Source organism: Babylonia areolata, chromosome 3, assembly GCF_041734735.1.
Source record: "Babylonia areolata isolate BAREFJ2019XMU chromosome 3, ASM4173473v1, whole genome shotgun sequence".
In the NCBI taxonomy this organism is placed as follows: Eukaryota; Metazoa; Mollusca; class Gastropoda; order Neogastropoda; family Buccinidae; genus Babylonia; species Babylonia areolata.
The window spans coordinates 27317869-27340368 of NC_134878.1; the positions used below are offsets into that span (position 1 = coordinate 27317869).

The 22500-nt window shown below is 45.9% G+C and overlaps 1 protein-coding gene across 1 annotated transcript in view; it reads right to left on the reverse strand.

Moving 5' to 3' along the window:
• Nucleotides 1-22500, reverse strand: part of LOC143279901 (uncharacterized) — a 53703-nt gene that overhangs the window by 6270 nt on the left and 24933 nt on the right. Inside the window, exons 2-7 of the mRNA XM_076584215.1 lie at nt 16161-16308; nt 14993-15248; nt 12413-14169; nt 6012-6173; nt 2860-2967; nt 562-724 (exon numbers count right to left, since the gene is read on the reverse strand). Of these exons, the coding sequence (XP_076440330.1) occupies nt 562-724; nt 2860-2967; nt 6012-6173; nt 12413-14169; nt 14993-15248; nt 16161-16308 (2594 nt within the window). The remainder of the gene's footprint in view (nt 1-561; nt 725-2859; nt 2968-6011; nt 6174-12412; nt 14170-14992; nt 15249-16160; nt 16309-22500) is intronic.

Below are 22500 nucleotides of genomic sequence, written 5' to 3' on the forward strand. Positions count from 1 at the left end.
ATAAATGATTCTCAAATATTCCTCAAAGCTGGACAACAAAGGACAAAGTGCATTTCATTTTCTGTCGAATCTTTGCATAATGGACAAATCAGAACAGTAAAGTGAAATCTACATAGAGAGAGCAAGTTGTGGAACTAAAACGAGAATGGAAACAGGCCACAGTAACAAACCTGAGAACACAAACACAGGCACGCACATTGAACATGTTGACAAGGTGAAGGTTCGCAGACCTTTTTACTGCCATCAGGTTGGTGGATTTGTATCAGCTGTGTCCAGGGCTCACCAACACACACACACACACACACACACACACCAAGCACACACACACTCTCACACACACACACACACTCACACACACACACACTACACCACACCACACACACACATACACACACACACACACACACACACATACACACCAACACACACACACACCAACACAACACAACACCACACCACAACACACTCACACACACACACACAACACAACACCACACACACACACACACACACACACACACACCCGCCCCCTCACCCCCACACCCACACACCCCCACTGACCAGAGTAGACATCAGTGAAGGAGACAGGGAGGGGGCCCAGCGGTGAGCGCCCCAGGCTGCTGTCGGAGTGATCCATGGGTGAACCCTCTGGGTGCAGCTGCTGCACCGTTAGACAGTCGTTCAGGATGTCGCCACCCACCCCCACCTCCCCTTCCTTCTTCAGCTGAAACCACCAGCAGCAAATAGGTCACGGGAACAGCCCTCAACATGTAGGTCAGAGACATAACGACCACAGTCAGAATCACTAACAAATAGGTCACAGGAACAGCCCTCAACATGTAGGTCACAGACATAATGACCACAGTCAGAATCACTAACAAATAGGTCACGGGAACAACCCTCAACATGTAGGTCACAGACATAACGACCACAGTCAGAATCACTAACAAATAGGTCACAGGAACAGCCCTCAACATGTGGGTCACAGACATAATGACCACAGTCAGAATCACTAACAAATAGGTCACGGGAACAACCCTCAACATGTAGGTCACAGACATAATGACCAGTCAGAATCACTAACAAATAGGTCATGGGAACAACCCTCAACATGTAGGTCACAGACATAACGACCACAGTCAGAATCACTAACAAATAGGTCACAGGAACAGCCCTCAACATGTAGGTCACAGACATAATGACCACAGTCAGAATCACTAACAAATAGGTCATGGGAACAACCCTCAACATGTAGGTCACAGACATAATGACCAGTCAGAATCACTAACAAATAGGTCATGGGAACAACCCTCAACATGTAGGTCACAGACATAATGACCACAGTCAGAATCACTAACAAATAGGTCATGGGAACAACCCTCAACATGTAGGTCACAGACATAACGACCACAGTCAGAATCACTAACAAATAGGTCACAGGAACAGCCCTCAACATGTAGGTCACAGACATAATGACCACAGTCAGAATCACTAACAAATAGGTCATGGGAACAACCCTCAACATGTAGGTCACAGACATAATGACCAGTCAGAATCACTAACAAATAGGTCACGGGAACAACCCTCAACATGTAGGTCACAGACATAACGACCACAGTCAGAATCACTAACAAATAGGTCATCGGAACAGCCCTCAACATGTAGGTCACAGACATAATGACCACAGTCAGAATCACTAACAAACAGGTCACGGGAACAACCCTCAACATGTAGGTCACAGACATAATGACCACAGTCAGAATCACTAACAAAAAGGTCACGGGAACAACCCTCAACATGTAGGTCACAGACATAATGACCACAGTCAGAATCACTAACAAATAGGTCACGGGAACAACCCTCAACATGTAGGTCACAGACATAACGACCACAGTCAGAATCACTAACAAATAGGTCATGGGAACAACCCTCAACATGTAGGTCACAGACATAATGACCACAGTCAGAATCACTAACAAATAGGTCACGGGAACAACCCTCAACATGTAGGTCACAGACATAATGACCACAGTCAGAATTACTAACAAACAGGTCACGGGAACAACCCTCAATGTATGCACAGGTGTGTGTGCTTAAGTGTATGTGTTTAGCGCGCGCGCGCGTGCGTGCGTGTGTGTGTGTGTGTGTGTGTGTGTGTGTGTGTGTGTGTGTGTGTATGTAGGGTATTTTTGTCATGTGTGTGTGTGTGTGTATGTAGGGTGTTTTTGTCATGTGTGTGTGTGTGTGTGTGTGTGTGTGTGTGTGTGTGTTTGTGAGTGTGTTCATACAAGTCTGTAATTTGTAGTATTGTCTTGGTGTAAAGATACATATACATGTGTTGTTTGTTCATGTGCAGAGGCATGTTATCATGCACTACTGTGTATGTGTGTTGTTATCATGCACTACTGTGTATGTGTGTTGTTATCATGCCCTACTGTGTATGTGTGTTGTTATCATGCCCTACTGTGTATGTGTGTTGTTATCATGCACTACTGTGTATGTGTGTTGTTATCATGCGCTACTGTGTATGTGTGTTGTTATCATGCGCTACTGTGTATGTGTGTTGTTATCATGCCCTACTGTGTATGCGTTGTTTCATGTAAGGCGCTTGGAGCCCATTATATGGGGAGTCTGCACATCAAACAGAAACATCACTTTTCCATTATTCAAACACACACACACACATCACAGAGAAAAGACAGGAGAGGTCACACGGTGTTTGTGATAACTGGTAACTTGCCTTGTCTTCAACAGTTTAAAGATGACAGTATAAAAGAAAATGACAACATAAAACAATAATAAAATAGATAAAATATTTTAAAAAAGAAAAAAAAAAAAAACGAAAAAACAGGAGCGTACCCGCTTGTTGTGTTGCTGGTCTCTGCTGTGGTTCTTGAAGTGTTTGCGGAGAGAGCTGGGGTCTGTGTAGCGCTTGTTACAGTCAGGTACACTGCAGGCATAGGGCTTCTGTAACACACACACACACACACGCACACGCACGCACGCACACACACACGCACGCACACACACACAAGCATGCATGCAACACATACGCATGCACGCATGCACACAGACACACAGCACTATAGTCACTCGATTCACTGGCTTCTTCATTGGTTTTTGTTTTGCTTCTTTTCTTTTCTTTTCTTTTTTTTTTTTTACCTCGACGGGTTTCTGACCCACACAGCCACAGAATTCAGAGCAGAAACAAGGACAAGGTCCACCAAATTGACTAACGATCTGTAATGTTAGAAATTAAAGGCCCTAGTCCTTTCACAGCCATCAGGGTGTCCAGGGCTCGGCATAGGAAGGCAGTGAATTCATACCCATTGTGTCCACAGGAAGACAGTGAATTCATGTCCACTGTGTCCAGGGCTCGGCACAGGAAGGCAGTGAATTCATACCCACTGTGTCCAGGGCTCGGCACAGGAAGGCAGTGAATTCATACCCACTGTGTCCAGGGCTCGGCACAGGAAGGCAGTGAATTCATACCCACTGTGTCCAGGGCTCGGCAAAGGGAGGCGGTGAATTCATACCCACTGTGTCCAGGGCTCGGCAAAGGAAGGCGGTGAATTCATACCCACTGTGTCCAGGGCTCGGCATAGGAAGGCAGTGAATTCATACCCACTGTGTCCAGGGCTCGGCATAGGAAGGCGGTGAATTCATACCCACTGTGTCCAGGGCTCGGCATAGGAAGGCAGTGAATTCATACCCACTGTGTCCAGGGCTCGGCATAGGAAGGCAGTGAATTCATACCCACTGTGTCCAGGGCTCGGCATAGGAAGGCAGTGAATTCATACCCACTGTGTCCAGGGCTCGGCATAGGAAGGCAGTGAATTCATACCCACTGTGTCCAGGGTTCGGCACAGGAAGGCAGTGAATTCATGTCCACTGTGTCCAGGGCTCGGCATAGGAAGGCAGTGAATTCATACCCACTGTGTCCAGGGCTGGGCAAAGGAAGGCAGTGAATTCATACCCACTGTGTCCAGGGCTCAGCAAAGGAAGGCAGTGAATTCATACCCACTGTGTCCAGGGCTCGGCACAGGAAGGCAGTGAATTCATACCCACTGTGTCCTGGGCTCGGCACAGGAAGGCAGTGAATTCATACCCACTGTGTCCAGGGCTCGGCACAGGAAGGCAAGTTGGCCGTCCGAAGCAGACCTGGCGGAGAAGCATTGAGGCAGAGACAAGGGCGGCCGGAATGACGTGGGCCGAACTGAAGAGGACCAGCCAGAGTCGGGAGCGTTGGAGGAGTGTTGTGTTGCGGCCCTATGTTCCCACGGAATCAGAGGAATAAGTCAAGTAAGTCAAGTGGTCCAGGGCTCGGCAAAGGAAGGCGGTGATTCATACCCACTGTGTCCCAGGGCTCGGCACCGGAAGGCAGTGAATTCGACCCACTGTGTCCAGGGCTCTGGCACAGGAGGCAATGTGAATTTCGACCCACTGAGTCCAGGCTCGCATAGGAAGGCAGATGAATTCATACCCACTGTGTCCAGGGCTTGGCAAAGGGAGGCGGTGAAATTCATACCCACTGTGTCCTAGGGCTCAGCAAAGGAAGGCGGTGAATTCATACCCACTGTGTCCAGGGCTCGGCAAAGGAAGGCGGTGAATTCATACCCACTGTGTCCATGGCTTGACACAGGAAGGCAGTGAATTCATACCCACTGTGTCCAGGGCTCACCACAGGAAGGCAGTGAATTCATACCCACTGTGTCCAGGGCTCGGCAAAGGAAGGCAGTGAATTCATACCCACTGTGTCCAGGGCTTGGCAAAGGGAGGCGGTGAATTCATACCCACTGTGCCCACTGTGTCCAGGGCTCGGCAAAGGAAGGCGGTGAGTTCATACCCACTGTGTCCAGGGCTCGGCAAAGGAAGGCGGTGAATTCATACCCACTGTGTCCAGGGCTTGGCAAAGGAAGGCGGTGAATAAATACCCACTGTGTCCAGGGCTCGGCACAGGAAGGTGGTGAATTCATACCCACTGTGTCCAGGGCTCAGCACAGGAAGGCAGTGAATTCATACCCACTGTGTCCAGGGCTCGGCAAAGGAAGGCAGTGAATTCGTACCCACTGTGTCCAGGGCTCGGCACAGGAAGGCAGTGAATTCGTACCCACTGTGTCCAGGGCTCGGCATAGGAAGGCAGTGAATTCATACCCACTGTGTCCAGGGCTCGGCACAGGAAGGCGGGGCCAGTTCTCTCCTTTCATCACTTTTAACCTCCCCTGACTGAAGCCAGGAACCCAATCACAGCTGGGTGGAGTGAGGTAGAGCAGAGTAAACTATCTTTCCCAAGGACACAGCACCGTGCTCAACCAGGGACTGGAACCCTGACCACTAGTGAACCCTGAACTACAAGTCCCACACCTAACCCTAACCCTGCCACACCTGTTGAACAAGCTGTGCACAGAACCAAGAACAGTCACTCTGACCCCACCCACACAGGTTGTGATCTGTGAAACAAGCACTCGGACTGCGACAAACTAACCCGGGTGTGGCTGTACATGGGGAACTCGGAATGAGCGGCATGGGAGTAATGCCACTGAATTGGTGGAGATATTGGGCAACAACAACAACAAATATACATATACACTCAAATATTTGTATTTGTATTTGTTTTTCTTTTTATCACAACAGATTTCTCTGTGTGAAATTCGGGCTGCTCTCCTCAGGGAGAGCGCGTTGCTACACTACAGCACCACCCTTTTTTTGTTGTTGTATTTTTTCCTGCATGCAGTTTTATTTGTTTTTCCTATCACAGTAGATTTTTCTACAGAATTTTGCCAGGAACAACCCTTTTGTTGCCGTGGGTTCTTTTACGTGCGCTATGTGTTGCTCCTCGGCTTATCGTCTCATCTGAATGACTAGCGTCCAGACCACCACTCAAGTTCTAGTGGAAGGGGAGAAAATATCGGCGGCTGAGCCGTGATTCGAACCAGCATGCTCAGATTCTCTCGCTTCCTAGGTGGACGCGTTACCTCTAGGCCATCACTCCACTATATACAGTGACTCACGGTGTCCTGGTGTGTGCGTTGATGCTTGGCGCGGTCTGAGGAGTTGGAGAAGGACTTGTTGCAGCCCTGGTGCTGACAGAGGTAGGGGCGTTCCCCGGTGTGCGACCGCAGGTGGATCTTCAGGTTCTCCAGGCGGGAAAACGCCTTTTTGCAGTTCTCGTACTGTGATAACAAGGAGGCCACTTGTGTCACTCACTTCATGGTAATGATCATCATAATAATGATAACAATGATGATAATAATGATAATAACAATAATGATAACAATACTAATACTAATACCACTACTAAGAATAAATATAATGATAGTAATGATAATAATAAACAAAATAAGAAGAAATAGATACATTTGAAAGCGATAATAACAATAACAATAAATAATAACAATCATAATATCGACAACAAAAAACAGTAATCATCATCATCACCATAACAAACACCATAACAAACACTTGTAGTATGTACGATAAACAGCATACACACATCAACAAACACTTGTAGTGTGTTCAACAAACAGCATACACACATCAACAAACACTTGTAGTGTGTTCAACAAACAGCATACACACATCAACAAACACTTGTAGTGTGTTCAACAAACAGCATACACACATCAACAAACACTTGTAGAGTGTAATAAGCAGCATACACACATCAACATAGATGCATCAAGCACAACATGCACAAACGTGTGCACACAGAAATACACAAACACACACAGCTGCATGTGCACTCACATGACCAGCGGAAGTTCACACACACACACACACACACACACACACACACACACACGCACACACACACACCTTTCGTTCACACACCTGAAATGCAACAATGATGGAGTCCCAGGAAAAATGTCACTTTTATGAGGGTCTTCGTTGTTTGTGTGTTTCCATCTTCTGCTCACTTTGTGAGAAACAGTAAATCACAACACAAATACTCACAGCTTCAGTATCAAGGTGTCAAGCATTTGGACTGGTCAAATAATGCTTCACTTCATCTACTTTTTTTCCCCTTTCATATCCTGTTTGATGAGCAACTCTAGGGAGAGCTGGACAATACCAGGTCTTCAGAGAAGACAGTACTAACATGATGATGATGATGATGATGATGGTGATGATGGCGATGATGATGGTGATGGTGATGATGGTGATGGTGATGATGATGATGGTGATGGTGATGATGGTGATGATGGTGATGATGACGGTGATGGTGATGATGGTAATGATGATGATGGTGATGATGGTAATGATGATGGTGATGATGATGGTGATGATGGTAATGATGATGATGGTGATGATGGTGATGATGATGGTGATGATGATATGGTGATGAGGATGATGGTGATGATGATGGTGATGAGGATGATGATATGGTGATGATGATAGTGATGATGATGATGGTGATGATGGTAATGATGATGGTGATGATGATGGTGATGAATTATGATGGTGATGATGGTGATGACAATGATGATGACGGTGATGATGGTAATGATGATGGTGATGATGATGGTGATGATGATGATGGTGATGGTGATAAGACAAGCTGCAGCAGCAACAACAATGGCAAATACCCATAAAAGTTGCAATCATAAAAATGAATATAGTAATAATTATCAAAATTCAGAAGATATTAAAAATAAAAAAAAATGAAACCATGCATCTTCTCAAGATTTCAATATCTCATGGCACCTTAGAATTACAAGGATCATTGATAAACACACAAATATTTGCACACACACACACACACACACACACACACACACACACACTTGCACGCACACACATACATTTCCTCCGCACCCCTTCACACATACATCAGTCTCATATGAGTCCAGTTCAACTGATAGGATATTTATAAATGCCCCCCAAGTGTCCTTGACTGAAAGTGACCTGGTACTAGCGTCCAGCTAAACCTAAAGGCCTTGGCAGAGGATTAACTGCGACTGATAAGGCTTATACTTTCAGTTTCAGTTTCAGGCAGATGTCACAGCTTGTGAGCTCATCCATAAATTTATATGCCACACCATACATGTACATACATGCCTTAAAAAGATCAGTCACAAAAAAAGAGAAAAAAATAGGAAGGTAATGTTAACGTATCATACTGCCGATAATTCTTTTTTAATGCCTCCCGCCTAAATTATCTGTGAACACTGTACATAAAGGAAAACAATTTGTGATAAGATTATGATATTCTCTGATGAATGGATGATAAAGAAAGCTCATTTGCAGATCTATGCACACCATTTTTATGCAATAATTGTGTTGTGTTGTGTTGTGTTGTGTTGTGCTGTGCTATGCTGCATTGAGCTGCGCTGCATTGCGTTGTGTTGTGTTGTGCTGTGCTGTGCTGTACTGCATTGCACTGCATTGTGTTGCATTTCTTGTATTTCTTGTATTTCTTTTTGGCCACAACAGATTTCTGTGAGCAAAGCTCACCACATTGAGGACAGCCTGTCACCCCATTGAGGCCATACCCCTTATTTCCAGGGGTCTGTAAGTCTATTTTCTGATCAAACCCCTTATTTTCGGGGGTCTGTAAGTCTATTTTCCGATCAAAGTGATTTCTTTTTCAGCAAAACTGCACCAGGGACAACCCTTCTGTTGCTAAGGATTCTTTTAAGTAGGCTGAATGCATGCTGGCCACAGGTCCTCAAGTTCAATGCATGCTGGATACAGGTCCTCAAGTTCAATGCATGCTGGATACAGGTCCTGAAGCTCAATGCATGCTGGACACAGGTCCTCAAGTTCAATGCATGCTGGACACAGGTCCTCAAGTTCAATGCATGCTGGACACAGGTCCTCAAGTTCAATGCATGCTGGACACAGGTCCTGAAGCTGAATGCATGCTGGACACAGGTCCGCAGGTTATTACTTCATTCAAAAGACTAGCACCCAGACCACCACTCAAGGTCAGGCAAGATGCAACAGGTCACACAGAGGTGGCACAATACAGCGTTGGCACAGCACACGGCTGGCGCTGCCCTCATGGCCTAATTCTGTCCCAGGACTGATTCACCGGGTTCCACTTTTGGCTGCTCACCTGTTGCACCCTATCACTTTTTAACTGGGTGGGGCACCAGAACTGGTCAGCGTTATCTACCCCTGCTCTCACTCACAGAAACCTGTCTCCAGCAAAGAGAAGAACATGCTGCCAATACCGAGCGGCTCTGATAAGATAACCAACTTGAAATGCAACACAAATCAACTGAAATAAGAAAGAGGTGAAGTCTAAAGCATGGCAAAAATACTGAAAAAAAAAACAAGACAGGTTTTTGTTTTTAAATCAAGAAAACAGTATTTCATAATTTACTCACTAGGGGAACAGGAGGCTGGTGGGTAATAAAATGACCAAGCAATGAAATCAATAAAATAAAATAAGGCAGACGTTGTTTCATCAGTAAAACATCTATTTCACAATTAACAGATTGGGAAAACAAAACACTGACCAACTAATAAAACTCAATATGTTCAGTTAGTCAGAATATCAAGTTGTCGAATGAATTTGAAGGAAAGCTTATGCACATTTTTACAATTTGAAAGAAAGAAAGAGTCTCACAGACAAATTAACACACACACACAGACAGTACATCAATAAAACTGAACAATATGCTACTTGAATTTCAAAAGACAAAAAGCACTTGGGAGGAAATCACACATGCAAACATACACACACGCACACGCACACACACACACACATGATGACAACCAAATCGGTTAAGTTCTAAAACACCAGACTTTCAGACAAATAAGTAATATCAGGATCTGTAAACTTGCCATAGCCTGGTACATTAAGCACTGAGATTCCCCCCCCCCCCCCCCCCCCCCATTTCCCAGGTCAACATGGGTGCAAACCTGATAGTGCTGAACCCCCTTCAGGCAATGTACATAGCGTGACAGACTGTGTGTAACATGTCTGCAGAAGATCAAACATGCACACTTCAGGTCCCATAATCAGTGTCATATTTCCCTGGCTTTTGGAAACACAGCAATGTGTGGCCTGCAGTGTAATGGCTCATGGCCACTGAGGTTAACATGATCAGAAAATTGATGATGATCATGTCATAGGGTGGGGGACACATGTACATGGACACTTACATGCACACACACACACTCACACACACACACATAGACACACACACTACACCCACCCACCCACACACACATACACACACAACACACACACACACACACACACACACACACACACACACACACATGCACACACACACACACACACACGGCCATCACTCCACAAATTTATGGAGACAAGTAGAACTCTGTTTTTTTTTTTTTTTATTAACTTGTTTCTATCTGCACTGTTTTCAGCAGATGTGCTGTAGCGTATATGGATCTGCCCACACACTCTGACAGCTCCTTGAAGCTGAAACTGTTGATCACCTTGTGGCCGGGGCAACACAAAACGTGTGCAAAGTGCAGCCGTGAACTTGGAGAGCGAACACAAAGAGACAGTTATGACGTTCACCTGTTCTGGGGAACGGCCCACATTATGCAAATAACGGCAGGCACCACTGAGGCGAATCAAATTCAAAACAAACTTGCCAGGGGTGTGTCACTAGGTCAGTGTGTGTGTGTGTGTGTGTGTGTGTGTGTGTGTGTGTGTGTGTGACATGTGTAGTATGTCTGTGTGGTATCAGTGAGTGAGTGAGTGAGTGAGTGTGTGTGTGTGTGTGTGTGTGTGTGTGTGTGTGTGTGTGTGTGTGTGTTTATGACATGTGTAGTATGTCTATGTGGTATGAGTGAGTGAGTGAGTGTGTGTGTGTGTGTGTGTGTGTGTGTGTGTGTGTGTGTGTGTGTGTGTGTGTGTGTGTGTGTGTGTGTGTGTGTGTGTGTGTGTGTGTGTTTTACACATTGCCTACCCACCTGAAAATGACCTGAATTAACCAAATCAATCATTTTACTGGGTTTTTTTGTTTTTGTTTATATGGTTTTTTTAGTACTGAGGGGAAACAAAACTGAAATGAAACAATGACTGCCACCTTCCTCTCACTGTGGACCACACGGAGACACACAGATACTCACACACACAAATGCACACACAGATGCATGTGTTCGCTCCCCCCCACCCACACACCCCATACCCCCCACCCACCCACCCCCACACACACAGAGAGATATACTCACATACACAAATGCACACACATATGACATATGCATGTGTTCACACACACACACAGATATACTCACACACACAAATGTACACACAGATGCATGTGTTTGCACACACACACACACACACACACACACACTCACTCACTAACTCACACACACATACAATGCCCACCTGCATGCACACCAACATACATACACACCCCATCCCCCCCCCCCCTGACTCCCCCCACCTCCCCACACACACACACAAACACACACACACCTCTACTTATATAAAAACGCCTTAGAACTCTATTCACACACACACACATACACACACACACTCTCTCTCTCTCTTTCTCCCTACAACTGCCATACCGCTGCGCTGTTGTTGTTACGACTTTAGCCAATGAAAATGACCCAGATAATGAATAAATCACGCAGCAGAGAAAAACCCCTGGCTTAGTTTTTTACTCTGTTTGCGATGGTCTATTCTTTGCCCTGCAGTCTCTCCCAGCAGCACAGCACGCCTCGTGCTCAGGGAGCAGAGAGAGGTGTGTTTGTGTTGGCAGGGTCAGAAGTATCAACAGACATGCATGGACGATTAGTGCCACAGGGCTCTGCTGGGGCTGAAGGGAACTTTCACCTAGTGGCAGGTTTCTCAACTAGAGGTGTGTTTGTCAGTGGGTGAGTGGGTGTGCGTGTGTGCAGGGCGTGTGTGTGTGTGTGTGTGTGTGTGTGTGTGTGTGTGAGAGAGAGAGAGAGAGAGTTGATCAGAAAATCAAAATCAGAATCATATTCATTATCATGCAAACAATACATAAAGGTGTGCATGCGTATGTTTGTGCACATGCATGCATGCATGCATGCATGTGTGTGTGTGTGTGTGTGTGTGTGTGTGTGTGTGTGTGTGTGTGTGTGTGTGTGTGTGTGTGTGTGTGTGTGTGTGTGTGTGTGTGTGTGTGTGTGTGTGTGTGTGTGTGTGTGTACAATAGAATACAATACAATACTATAAAGTACAGTACAGTACAATCCAATATGATACAAATTACAACACAGTACAATATAATGCAGTGGAATACAACAAAGTAGAATACAATAGAATACAATAAAACACAACAGAATATAATACAATATAATGCAATACAATGCAATACAATACAATACAATACTTCAATATCTAAAAGAGCACAGTATAGAACAACACAATACAACACAGCACAACACAGCACAACACAGAACAACACAACCCCCCAACCCACCCCACCTCCAACAAACCACTCACCGTACACTTGTTGGGTTTCTCCCCGGAGTGTACCCTCATGTGGATGAGCAGCTTGTAGCGGGCGTTGAAGGCTCGACCCTGCCGCGAGCACCCCGTCCAGTAGCAGGTGAAGTCCTCCCCTTTCCGCTGGTCCACGTGCGCCTTCTCGATGTGACGCACAAACTCATCCTGCTCCCGGAACTGCACCCCGCACCCCGCCCACTGGCAGGTCAAGGTCACCGACCCCCCGCTGACCCCGCTCTCCTCCTCCATGTACTCCTCTCCTCCCCCTCCCTCCTGGAAGGGGGCGAGGGTGTGGGAGTGGTGGGGGAGGTGATTTCCCGGGGAAGCCTCGCTGAACTGGGGAGACATCTGCATGGCGCCCACCGACGAAGCTGCCCCTGCCACGCTATGACCCTGACCCCCCCTTCCTCCTCCTCCTCCTCCCAGCATGTGACCTTGAGGGGTGAAGGTCGTGTGAGGCATCTCAGGGGTTGCGGAGGGGGCCAAGGTCAGGGTCGGCGGCTGCTGGTGGTGATGGTGGTGGTGGTTGTGGCCCATGCCGGGAGGCGGGAAGCTGCCCTGGATGTAGGAGTTCTCGATGAAGGGCATGTCACTCTGCCGGGCCACACAGGCATTGGAGGTCATGAAGTTGTACATGTAGCCCCCACCATCCGTCTCAGGGGGGCCGGCGAAGCTGAAGGGATCCATGTCGCCCTTGCTGCCCATGGCAGAGGAAGCCTGGCTCAACTGACCTTGACCTCCTCCTCCGCTGCCAGGATGGAAATGTGGGGAGGTGTTGCGCACCATGTGGGAGAAGGCCCCCTGGTGGCCGAGCGGTGGGGAGAGGGGTGTGAGGGAACCGTGGGAGTGGGGGTTGTTGAGGAAGGCCAGGGAGGTGGGTGACAGGCGGATCAGCTGGCTGAGGTCAAGGCCGTCCGACAGAGAGGGGGAGATGGACAGCGCCCTCTTCTGGGAGGCCCGGGCCTGGCTGCCGCCGGCTGAGTGGCGCGGCGTGGTGAAGCGCGAGGGGAAGGGGGAGAACTCCAGGGCCTGGTTGGAGGACAGGTTGGAGGAGGAGGTGGTGCCCGGGAAGTGCCACACCCCTCCCCCTCCTCCCCCCCCTCCACCACCGCTCCCACCAGTACTGCTCCCGGCCAGGTGCAGGCTCTGATCCACCTCGCTGCCGATGGAGTCGCTGTTGGACGGCAGCGACGGCAGCCGCTTGAAGTGCTGCCACTCCGAGGCCTTGGGCAGTGGCTCCAAGAAAACGTGCTCTGTGCCCCCACCCCCACCTCCACCTCCACCCCCACCTCTTCCACCCTCGCCAGGAGTCATGGGCGCTGCTCTCTCTCCGCCTGCCAGGGAGCGCGGGGTGTGGAGCGTTTCACGGGGCGTGGTGACGGACCTGGCCGTCAGGTTGGACACCTCGCTGGGGGTGGGCGTGTGCGTCTGCAGGGTCTGTAGGGGGAGGAACAGGCTGTGCTCCACGCCGCTGCCGTTAGAGTTACCCACCCCTGACATGGCTGCCATGCTGGCTGGCGGCTGCAGGACCAGGTTGTTGTTGTTGTTGCCGCTGTGAGAGTTGTTTTTCTTGGTGGAGGGGGCCTGTTTGGGGGAGTGGCCGTAGTTCTGTCCCTGGAGGCTGAAGGTGCTGTTGAGGCTGTTGTTGAGGCTGTTGTTGAGGTTGTTGTTGATGTTGTTGTTGTTGTTGTTGCTGAGCGCTTTACGTGGGCTGAGAGGGATAACCTGGGGTCCATAACCCTTGCTGTTCACTTCTGAAAATGAAAAAACAAATAGATAAACACAAAATGAATAAACAAATAGATAAATAGAAATAAACAAACAAACAGCTAAACATAAATAAACAAAACAATCAAATAATCAGATGAATATATGAATGAAAAAGTAAAAATCAAATCCAAACAACTCTTTTCTTGTCTTCCAAGACCTGAATTAATGGTCAAACAATCAAAGGTTCTGTCTTGTCATAATCAAGCGATGATCAATTATATGATAGTCTCATTTTTGTTGTTATTTTTACTTTCTCAGCATAATCAGGCAGCTAAATTTAAAAGAGTACACACATCTCCCTCTCACACAAGCACACACACAGACACACATAAATGTGGTGATACAAATTATATACATATCATTACACCACTTACCACCTATCTATTTCCAGCTACACACCACATCACACACACACACACACACACACACACACAAACACAGACACAGACACACACGCGCACACACACACACACACACACACACACACACAGAAACACACAGACACAGACACACACGCACACACACACACACACACGCACACACACACACACACACAGAATTTAATTAGGGCCCCCATTGGTTCTTTGTAGTAATTTTACAAGTTGACTAGCTAGTTTGTTTCATTTTGTTACTATAATTATTCTTCTTTATGCTAACTGAGGAGACAGGACCAGGGAAAGCAGTGATGACAAGGCATGGGTAGGGTGGGAAAGGTGATGGATTTTTGGTCTAAAATCACAACTGTGGACAGACGTTAAAGAAAAGAACACACGCACGTCACCCCAACACATACACACACACACACACCTGTCTGAAAGCCCTGCGTCACCCCCAGGCCCAAGTGTTCCCACCTGGGCCCCTGGCTGTTGCCCAGCTGGTGATGGTGGGGGGTCTTGGGGTCGAACCCCTTGCGGGCCGACACGCGCGGGGAGGGCTGGGGGGAGGGGGATGGGTGGCCCCCGTTGATGAGCGAGCGGGAGCTGGCAAGGGCAGGTAACCCTGCTGCATCTTGCTCGGGGGTGTTGAGGGAGAGGGAGGAGGTGCTGCCAACAGGGGTCCCCGCCTGGAAAAGAAACGAAACAAACCTCATTGCAAGGGAGTGATAGTGGAGTCAGCATTGTTAAGGTTCTTTTTATTTCATACACCCAGCATTCTGGGCAGAAAAAAAGTCATAATGCAGTAGTAGCAGCAGCAGTAGTAGTAGCAGTAGTAGTAGTTGTCATAGTATTAACAGCAGCAGTGGTAGTAGTAGTATAAATGATGTTGTCATCCCTGTGGTTCAGAGTCAAGGATGCATGTGAAAGTTATGAGTCAAAGTGCTTTGGTTTGTTTCTGCATAACAGTCATCACAAGATATATACATAGATTATCATTTATCATCATTATCTATCATTATCACATAAATCATATTATTCACCATCATCATTATCATCATTATTTATCATTATCACTCAAATCACTTTATTATTTATCATCATCATCATTATTTATCATAATCACTGAAATCATGTTATTATCTATCATCATCATCATCATCACTATCATCATTATTTATCATAATGACTGAAATCATTTTTATTCATCATCATCATCATCATCATTAATTATCATCATCATCATTATTATAATCATGCATCATCATCATCACCATCATCATCATAATTATGTATCACCATCACCATCACCATCACCACCACCATCATCATCATCATCACCATCATCATCACTATCACCATCATCATCATCACCATCACCATCATCACCACCACCATCATCATCATCATCACCATCATTATCATCATCACCATCACCATAATCACCACCACCACCATCATCATCACCATCATTATCATCATCATCACCATCATTATCATCATCACCATCATCATCATCACCATCATTGTCATCATCATTATCATCATCATCATCATCATCATCACCATCATTATCACTGAAATCATTCAAAGTGTTGGACCTGGATGTGGAGGGAGGGCACACTGGAGCTGTGGTGAGTGTGGTGAGTGTGGTGAGTGTGGTGGGGGTGGTGGGGATGGTGTGTGTTGGTCCCCACCCCTACTCCCTCCACCCTGCTGCTACTGATGCTGCTGTGTCCGTTCATTCTTCTGAAACAAAACAAAAAAAAAGAACAAAAAAAAAAGAAAAGAAAAGAAAAGTTTACAAATACAGAAAGAAAGAACAATGACAGCCATGATTATCAACATCAGCAACCAGTAACACAACAACAACAATAACACCACAATGATAGCCATGATTATCAACATCCGCAACCAGCAACACAACAACAACACAACAACAACAACAACACCACAATGACAGCTATGATTATCAACATCCGCAACCAGCAACACAACAACACAACAACAACAACAACAACACCACAATGACAGCCATGATTATCAACATCTGCAACCAGCAACACAACAACAACACAACAACAACAACAACACCACAATGACAGCCATGGTTATCAACATTGATATATATGTATAAATTCTTTTTTTCACTGCTATAGAGAGAGAGAGAGAGAGAGAGTGTGTGTGTGTGTGTGTGTGTGTGTGTGTGTGTGTGTGTGTGTGTGTATTACTGTAATGTAAAATCCATAGTTAGCTGCATAAAACTAAAGTACTTTGTAATGCATGGATATAATGTACACATTTATCCAATAATTTAAGACAAATATTAATCAGAAACTGTTTGAATATATCATAAGTCAAGATGGAGTAGAATTATTCAAAAAACGAGGAATGGGGTGGAAGGGAGGGGGTAGAGTGACTGAGAGAAAGGACACACACACACACACACACACACACACACACACACAGTATTTCAGTTCGACTTTGAGGCAACAGAAAATATCAGATGGTGTCTTTCGCCTTGTCAAAACCATGACTCACTTTACGAGCATGACATGTCTCATAACTTGTTATCAGAGAAACCAATAATGAATTTACTTTACATAAGTATGACTCATTTTCCACCTTTTTTTGGAGGGAAGGGGGGCATGGGAGGGGGGCGGGGGGGGGGGGGGCTGGTGGGGTCTAGGTGGAGGGGGGGCAGTGAGAGAGAAAGGATTGAGGGGGCTTGGGGGGTGGGGGGATGGCGGGGTCACAAAAATACAACTCTGCAATAAAGTTGGTCCGATCAAGAGAGAACATCAAATGAAACAGCTAGACTATATATTGCAGCAATATTTTACAGCAGAATATGCTGACTATATATTGCAGCAATATTTTACAGCAGAATATACAGACTTGAGCACCCAAAAAGTGATTTGTGTATATAAATGTGTGTCACAGGTTTCTCCTCCTAATCCACACATTGTGTGACTACAAGGCTAGGGTCTGCTCACCAGGCCTTTGAAGTTAACAGATGTGGATCGATATTCACCAGGCTTGGCAGCTGTGTGTACTGGTCGGGCCCATTTGTTAGACTACTTAGAGCCCTGGATTTGTTGAGATAATGTGAACAAGTCTAAAAGTACTATACCTACATGACGGCATTCCTAAAATGTTGAAAGTGCCATATGGTGTTGATATATGTGTTTGTCACCTCTCTCTCTCTCTCTCTCTCTCTCTCTCTCTCTCTCTGTGTGTGTGTGTGTGTGTGTGTGTGTGTGTGTGTGTGTGTGTGTGTGTGTGTTTTAAATAATGTAAACTGGTCAAAACCAGGTATGTGATTATGAAACGGATCAATGAAGTAGTTTCGCGCGCGCGCGCTCACACACACACACACACACTAATGTGTACGTGTGAGAGAACAGTTTATAGGTGAACAGAACAAAATTGGTCATTCAACACACTTATGAGTGATCTCCCTCTTTCACGGAAGACCGCGCGCTTGCTATCACCATGGAAACCAACAACTGCAACTGGATTCCTAAACCCATTCCATTGACGTGTTGTTTTCCAGACTTGGAGAATGGTAGAAATATAAATAAAAACAAAACGCTGGTCAGCTATTCGTGAATGACGATAATTTCCTATTTTAGCATTACTATCCAGCTAAAATTTGCTAGGAACGATCTATTTTAGCTACATCTGAGTTCAGAAGCGACACCAGAAAAACCAGGAACTTGTCTGAATCGAGTATCAGAGGGGATGATTCGATCATCAGATTAGCTTGGAATTTGTTGTAATTTGCATGATGAAAAGACGTCAACTACCTTTTGTACAGATTGCAAAGTTCAGAGAAAACAGCAACAAATTAAAGCAGAACTTGAGGGAAAATACCTCCTCGTTGTTTACGTCAGAACCAATTTTCTCGTCCATCCTTTGGTGTCTGGTTCGTGATAGTTATTTCCCTTGGCTGTGTTCTTGTTTGGCTTCTTTGATTGACAATAAAGCGCGTACGTGTGTGTTTGTTCTCACGCACACGCGTTTTGTCTTTCATCCATGCATTAACCCTTTGAGCCCTGAGTTCCTGAGCAATTTTAACCCTTCTGCCTGAGCTCCTGAGCCAAAATTTGCAAATACTATGTGCGTATATCAGCACCCACAAACTTCCCCCCCGCCCCCACACACCCAGTCTCTCTCTTTCTCTCTCTCCTTGCCTTGCCCTTTTATTACAGCTTCATTGATAAGTGAACTGATGCAACAGTGACGAAAATTGTACATGCTGTAGACGATATGCCCGCCCCCCTCCCTGCCCCTATTTCACTGATTATTTCTCTTTCGGGGGTTGGATGTAAAGCAGCATTGTTTTGCCGACTCTACTGACCTGAAAATGGTTCAATCATTCCATTCATTCTCTCATGCCGGCCGGCCGCGAACGCACACACACACACACACACACACACACACACACACTGGCACACACACACACACACACACACACACACACACACACACAAGAACACGTATTAGGCTCTCTTCTTCAGCCACGTACGGCCCACGGTTTCCCGCTGGGCCGGCTCCACCGATTCCTTGTAGAACCCATGAAGTGAAGTAACTACCAAAAGCGGTAAAATATAAAGATAAACTCAGTAGTCTTTGCATGTCTTTCAAAACTTGTAATTATAAAATGCAGCAATTTTTTTTGGTTGCTGTAATCATACTGACAGCTTCTTCAGGCTAGCTGGCTATAGCTCAGTGTACTACAGAAGACTGACTTATGTGCTGCATTTTGATGATAAATTTTAAAGCGACATGCAAAGACTCAGTACTGTTGTTTATATATATATATATATATATATATATATGTGTGTGTGTGTGTGTGTGTGTGTGTGTGACACACGTATGCCTACACAAGGAAACGTGTTTCCGCTCTACCTCGATCCCAAGGTATATATATATATATATATATATATATATATATATATATATATATTCCTCCCACACAAAAATCCTTCTCTCTCTGCAAGACCTCAAAGTGGCGTGGCCCCACGCCATGTAGCCACAGGCATGGCAAAAAGGAAATTCCCCTCGGTGCGCATGACAAACACGGCGTGAAGTGATAGGATTGGTTCAGCCATCCGGATAGAAGATGAGCATCAGGCTATGCACACAGCGGAAACAACGTGACGGAATCGGTGTGACAAAGATTGTTGGAAGGATCATTCCGTGTGCGTGGCTCTAGGGGAGACAATTAACGAGGCTGTGACTGCACGCCTCGCTGAGTTGTCGATCGTAATCACGGCAGCAAGGCGCTTGCTGGACGTGTAATTATTATAGTTCAGACGACGGAATAATGGACATAAATATGATGATTATTATCACAGTCTTGACAGCACAATGCAACAATGAGTGCACGTCTTTGCAGCTCTGTTGCATGATCCACGAGTTCTTCTGTTTTTCGTCAGTTTGTGGGCTGTGATCTGTGTGTGTGTGTGTGTGTGTGTGTGTGTGTGTGTGTGTGTGTGTGTGTGTGTGAATAGAACAGAATAGCTTGAATTTTATTGTCTTTGAACTTTACGGCATATAAGACATAAGTGAATAGATAAATAAGTAAATAATCAATCAATGTAGTAAATTGAAAAAGCATCCAACGACAAATTTCCCCAGTCTTGTTTGTGGATATGCAGTTATCTTTTAGCATCAATCGACTGGGAATATTACCCTTTTTAGTCGAGTTTTGAACATCCTTTAAAAATTGCTCTCCGATGGCGTGTGTTGAGGGTGATAACGCTCCTGTAAGTTCCTGAAACGTTGCTCAGAACACACAAGAGAACGCCATTCAATGTTCCCCAAGCGTTACTCCGGCAACGATAAAGAAAAAGCCCCTAGATGTCAAGTTTCTCAAGCATTCCTCAAAGCGTCAAAGAAAAACCCCTTAAATATTCCTCGGGTTTCTCAAGCAGGAAAAGAAAAAGTCCCTAAATGTTGCTCCAGAGTCTTTGAGGGGGCGAGAAAAAGCGCCTAAACGGGAAAGAGAACATCCCAAAAATGTTCGTTAAAAACAGTCCTTACAGGGCAAGACTAAAAGCTCATAAATTTTCCTCAAACTTTCCTGACAAAAAGAAGCCCTAAATGTTCTTCAAACGTTCGGCAAGGGGGAGAAATTATAGGGGGTGGGGTGGGGGGTGGGAGGGGGCGGGATCTATGGAGCTTTTTTCCCAGGCTTGTTGAGTCGCTTCTTCTCCACACAGAAGCCAGCTACAGAGAGGAGCCAACCGAGTTGGGGCTGATGGAGCAGTCTTTAACTTTTAACCCCCTTCCCTCGCGGCATAAACCTGTCATGGAACTAAGACCCACTTTCTTTTAGGTGACGAAGACAAACTTAAGGTTCAAACAAATTGATCATAATTCAACAAATAGATTATTGTCACCATTTATATCCATCGATAACATCACCGCCACAACCACCCATTCTCTTTCAGGATTAAAAAATGACTTTTGTTTTTGTCACCGGCTGTATATATTGTACACATAATACTGAACAGACTGTCGATATCACTGACTGACACTCTAGATACTCCTATACTCGCAAAGGACCAAACATGAATCATCTGAAGCAGTTCACCAAGATATCGTGTACGATATTGCCTGTAATGATTCTGTTTAACAAAACTTCTGCATTTAGCCTGACATGTGTTTACTGCTCATGTGCACAGCTGTTGTTTGAATAGTGTCAGGGCGAAAAACCTAGCTCACTTCACGACGTTGGCTGAGCAGAAGTGACAGATAACATTTAAAAAGCCTTGTGTCACGATATGTTTAGGCGTATATCTCGCCATAAGTAGATAAGGTGGGGGGTTAATTCTTATCAGACAGCTGTAGAGATTTTGCATGTGCTCGGATTTCAGCAAGTAGGTAGCCCGGGCCAAGACTGGCGACACATACAGCCGTTTCATTTCGACAGGGTGCAAAATCCCCGAAGGAAACATTATTTCAAACTTGCTTTTGACCATACGTGGGGTGAAAAAGACGTGGGTGAATTTTTAAATATCATTTTAGGATTGATCTTTGAACGTTACTTTGCTTTCTCTGTGACTGGTTTTGAAGAAAACGGACGTGCAGTCAACCCTGAAATCATTGGTTCCTTGCGGTCGGCTAAGCAAAATGAAAGTTGAATCGAGTTGAAAAACAATCAAGGTTGGTAGGCCTATTCGCGGGGTGGGTTGGAGGAACGAAAGACTTGTTTGGTGGGGTGGGTACCGGCCACAAGAAGAAGTTTGAAGATTCTCTGTGTGTCCTTATTAAGAGTAGGGGGAAATTTGGGTCTTTGGAGTATATTCACATTTCTTTCCTGTGACGTACAGCTGACGCCAGTGAGTCTGTCTGGGAGACATGTCCCCCCGCGCCCCGCCCCCCCCCCCCCCAACCCCCACCCCACCCCTACCCTTCCCCGCCCCACCCTCTCGTACCCCCGCCCCCTATCTGGCATATTGTCGGGTGTCCAGTTATTCAATCTTGGGATTTCTCTCTCTCTCTCTCTCTCTCTCTCAGACACACAGACACATAAACAGACGGACAGACACACACACATACAGACAGACAGAGAGGGAGAGAGAGAGAGAGAGAGAGAGCATACGTGTGGCATAACCCTTTCTGTTTTTTCCCCTAGCTGTGTTTTTCTTGGCGCCGGCCGAGCACTTCACTTACAGCCAGTGTTGCCTCGCTGTCGGCTGGCACTGTACCAGGCCTGTCACGTGACATGCGACACACTCAACGTCTCTGGACAGGAGGGCTGGCATGAAAGGGGCCAGGGAGAACCCAAAGACTTGGAGAAATAGGAATATACACCACCCCAAACATAACAACAAATGACCCCAGTCTTCATGCAAGAAAGACGGTTAAAAAAAAAAAAAAATATATATATATATATATATATATATAGTTTTGATGATTTATGATGGA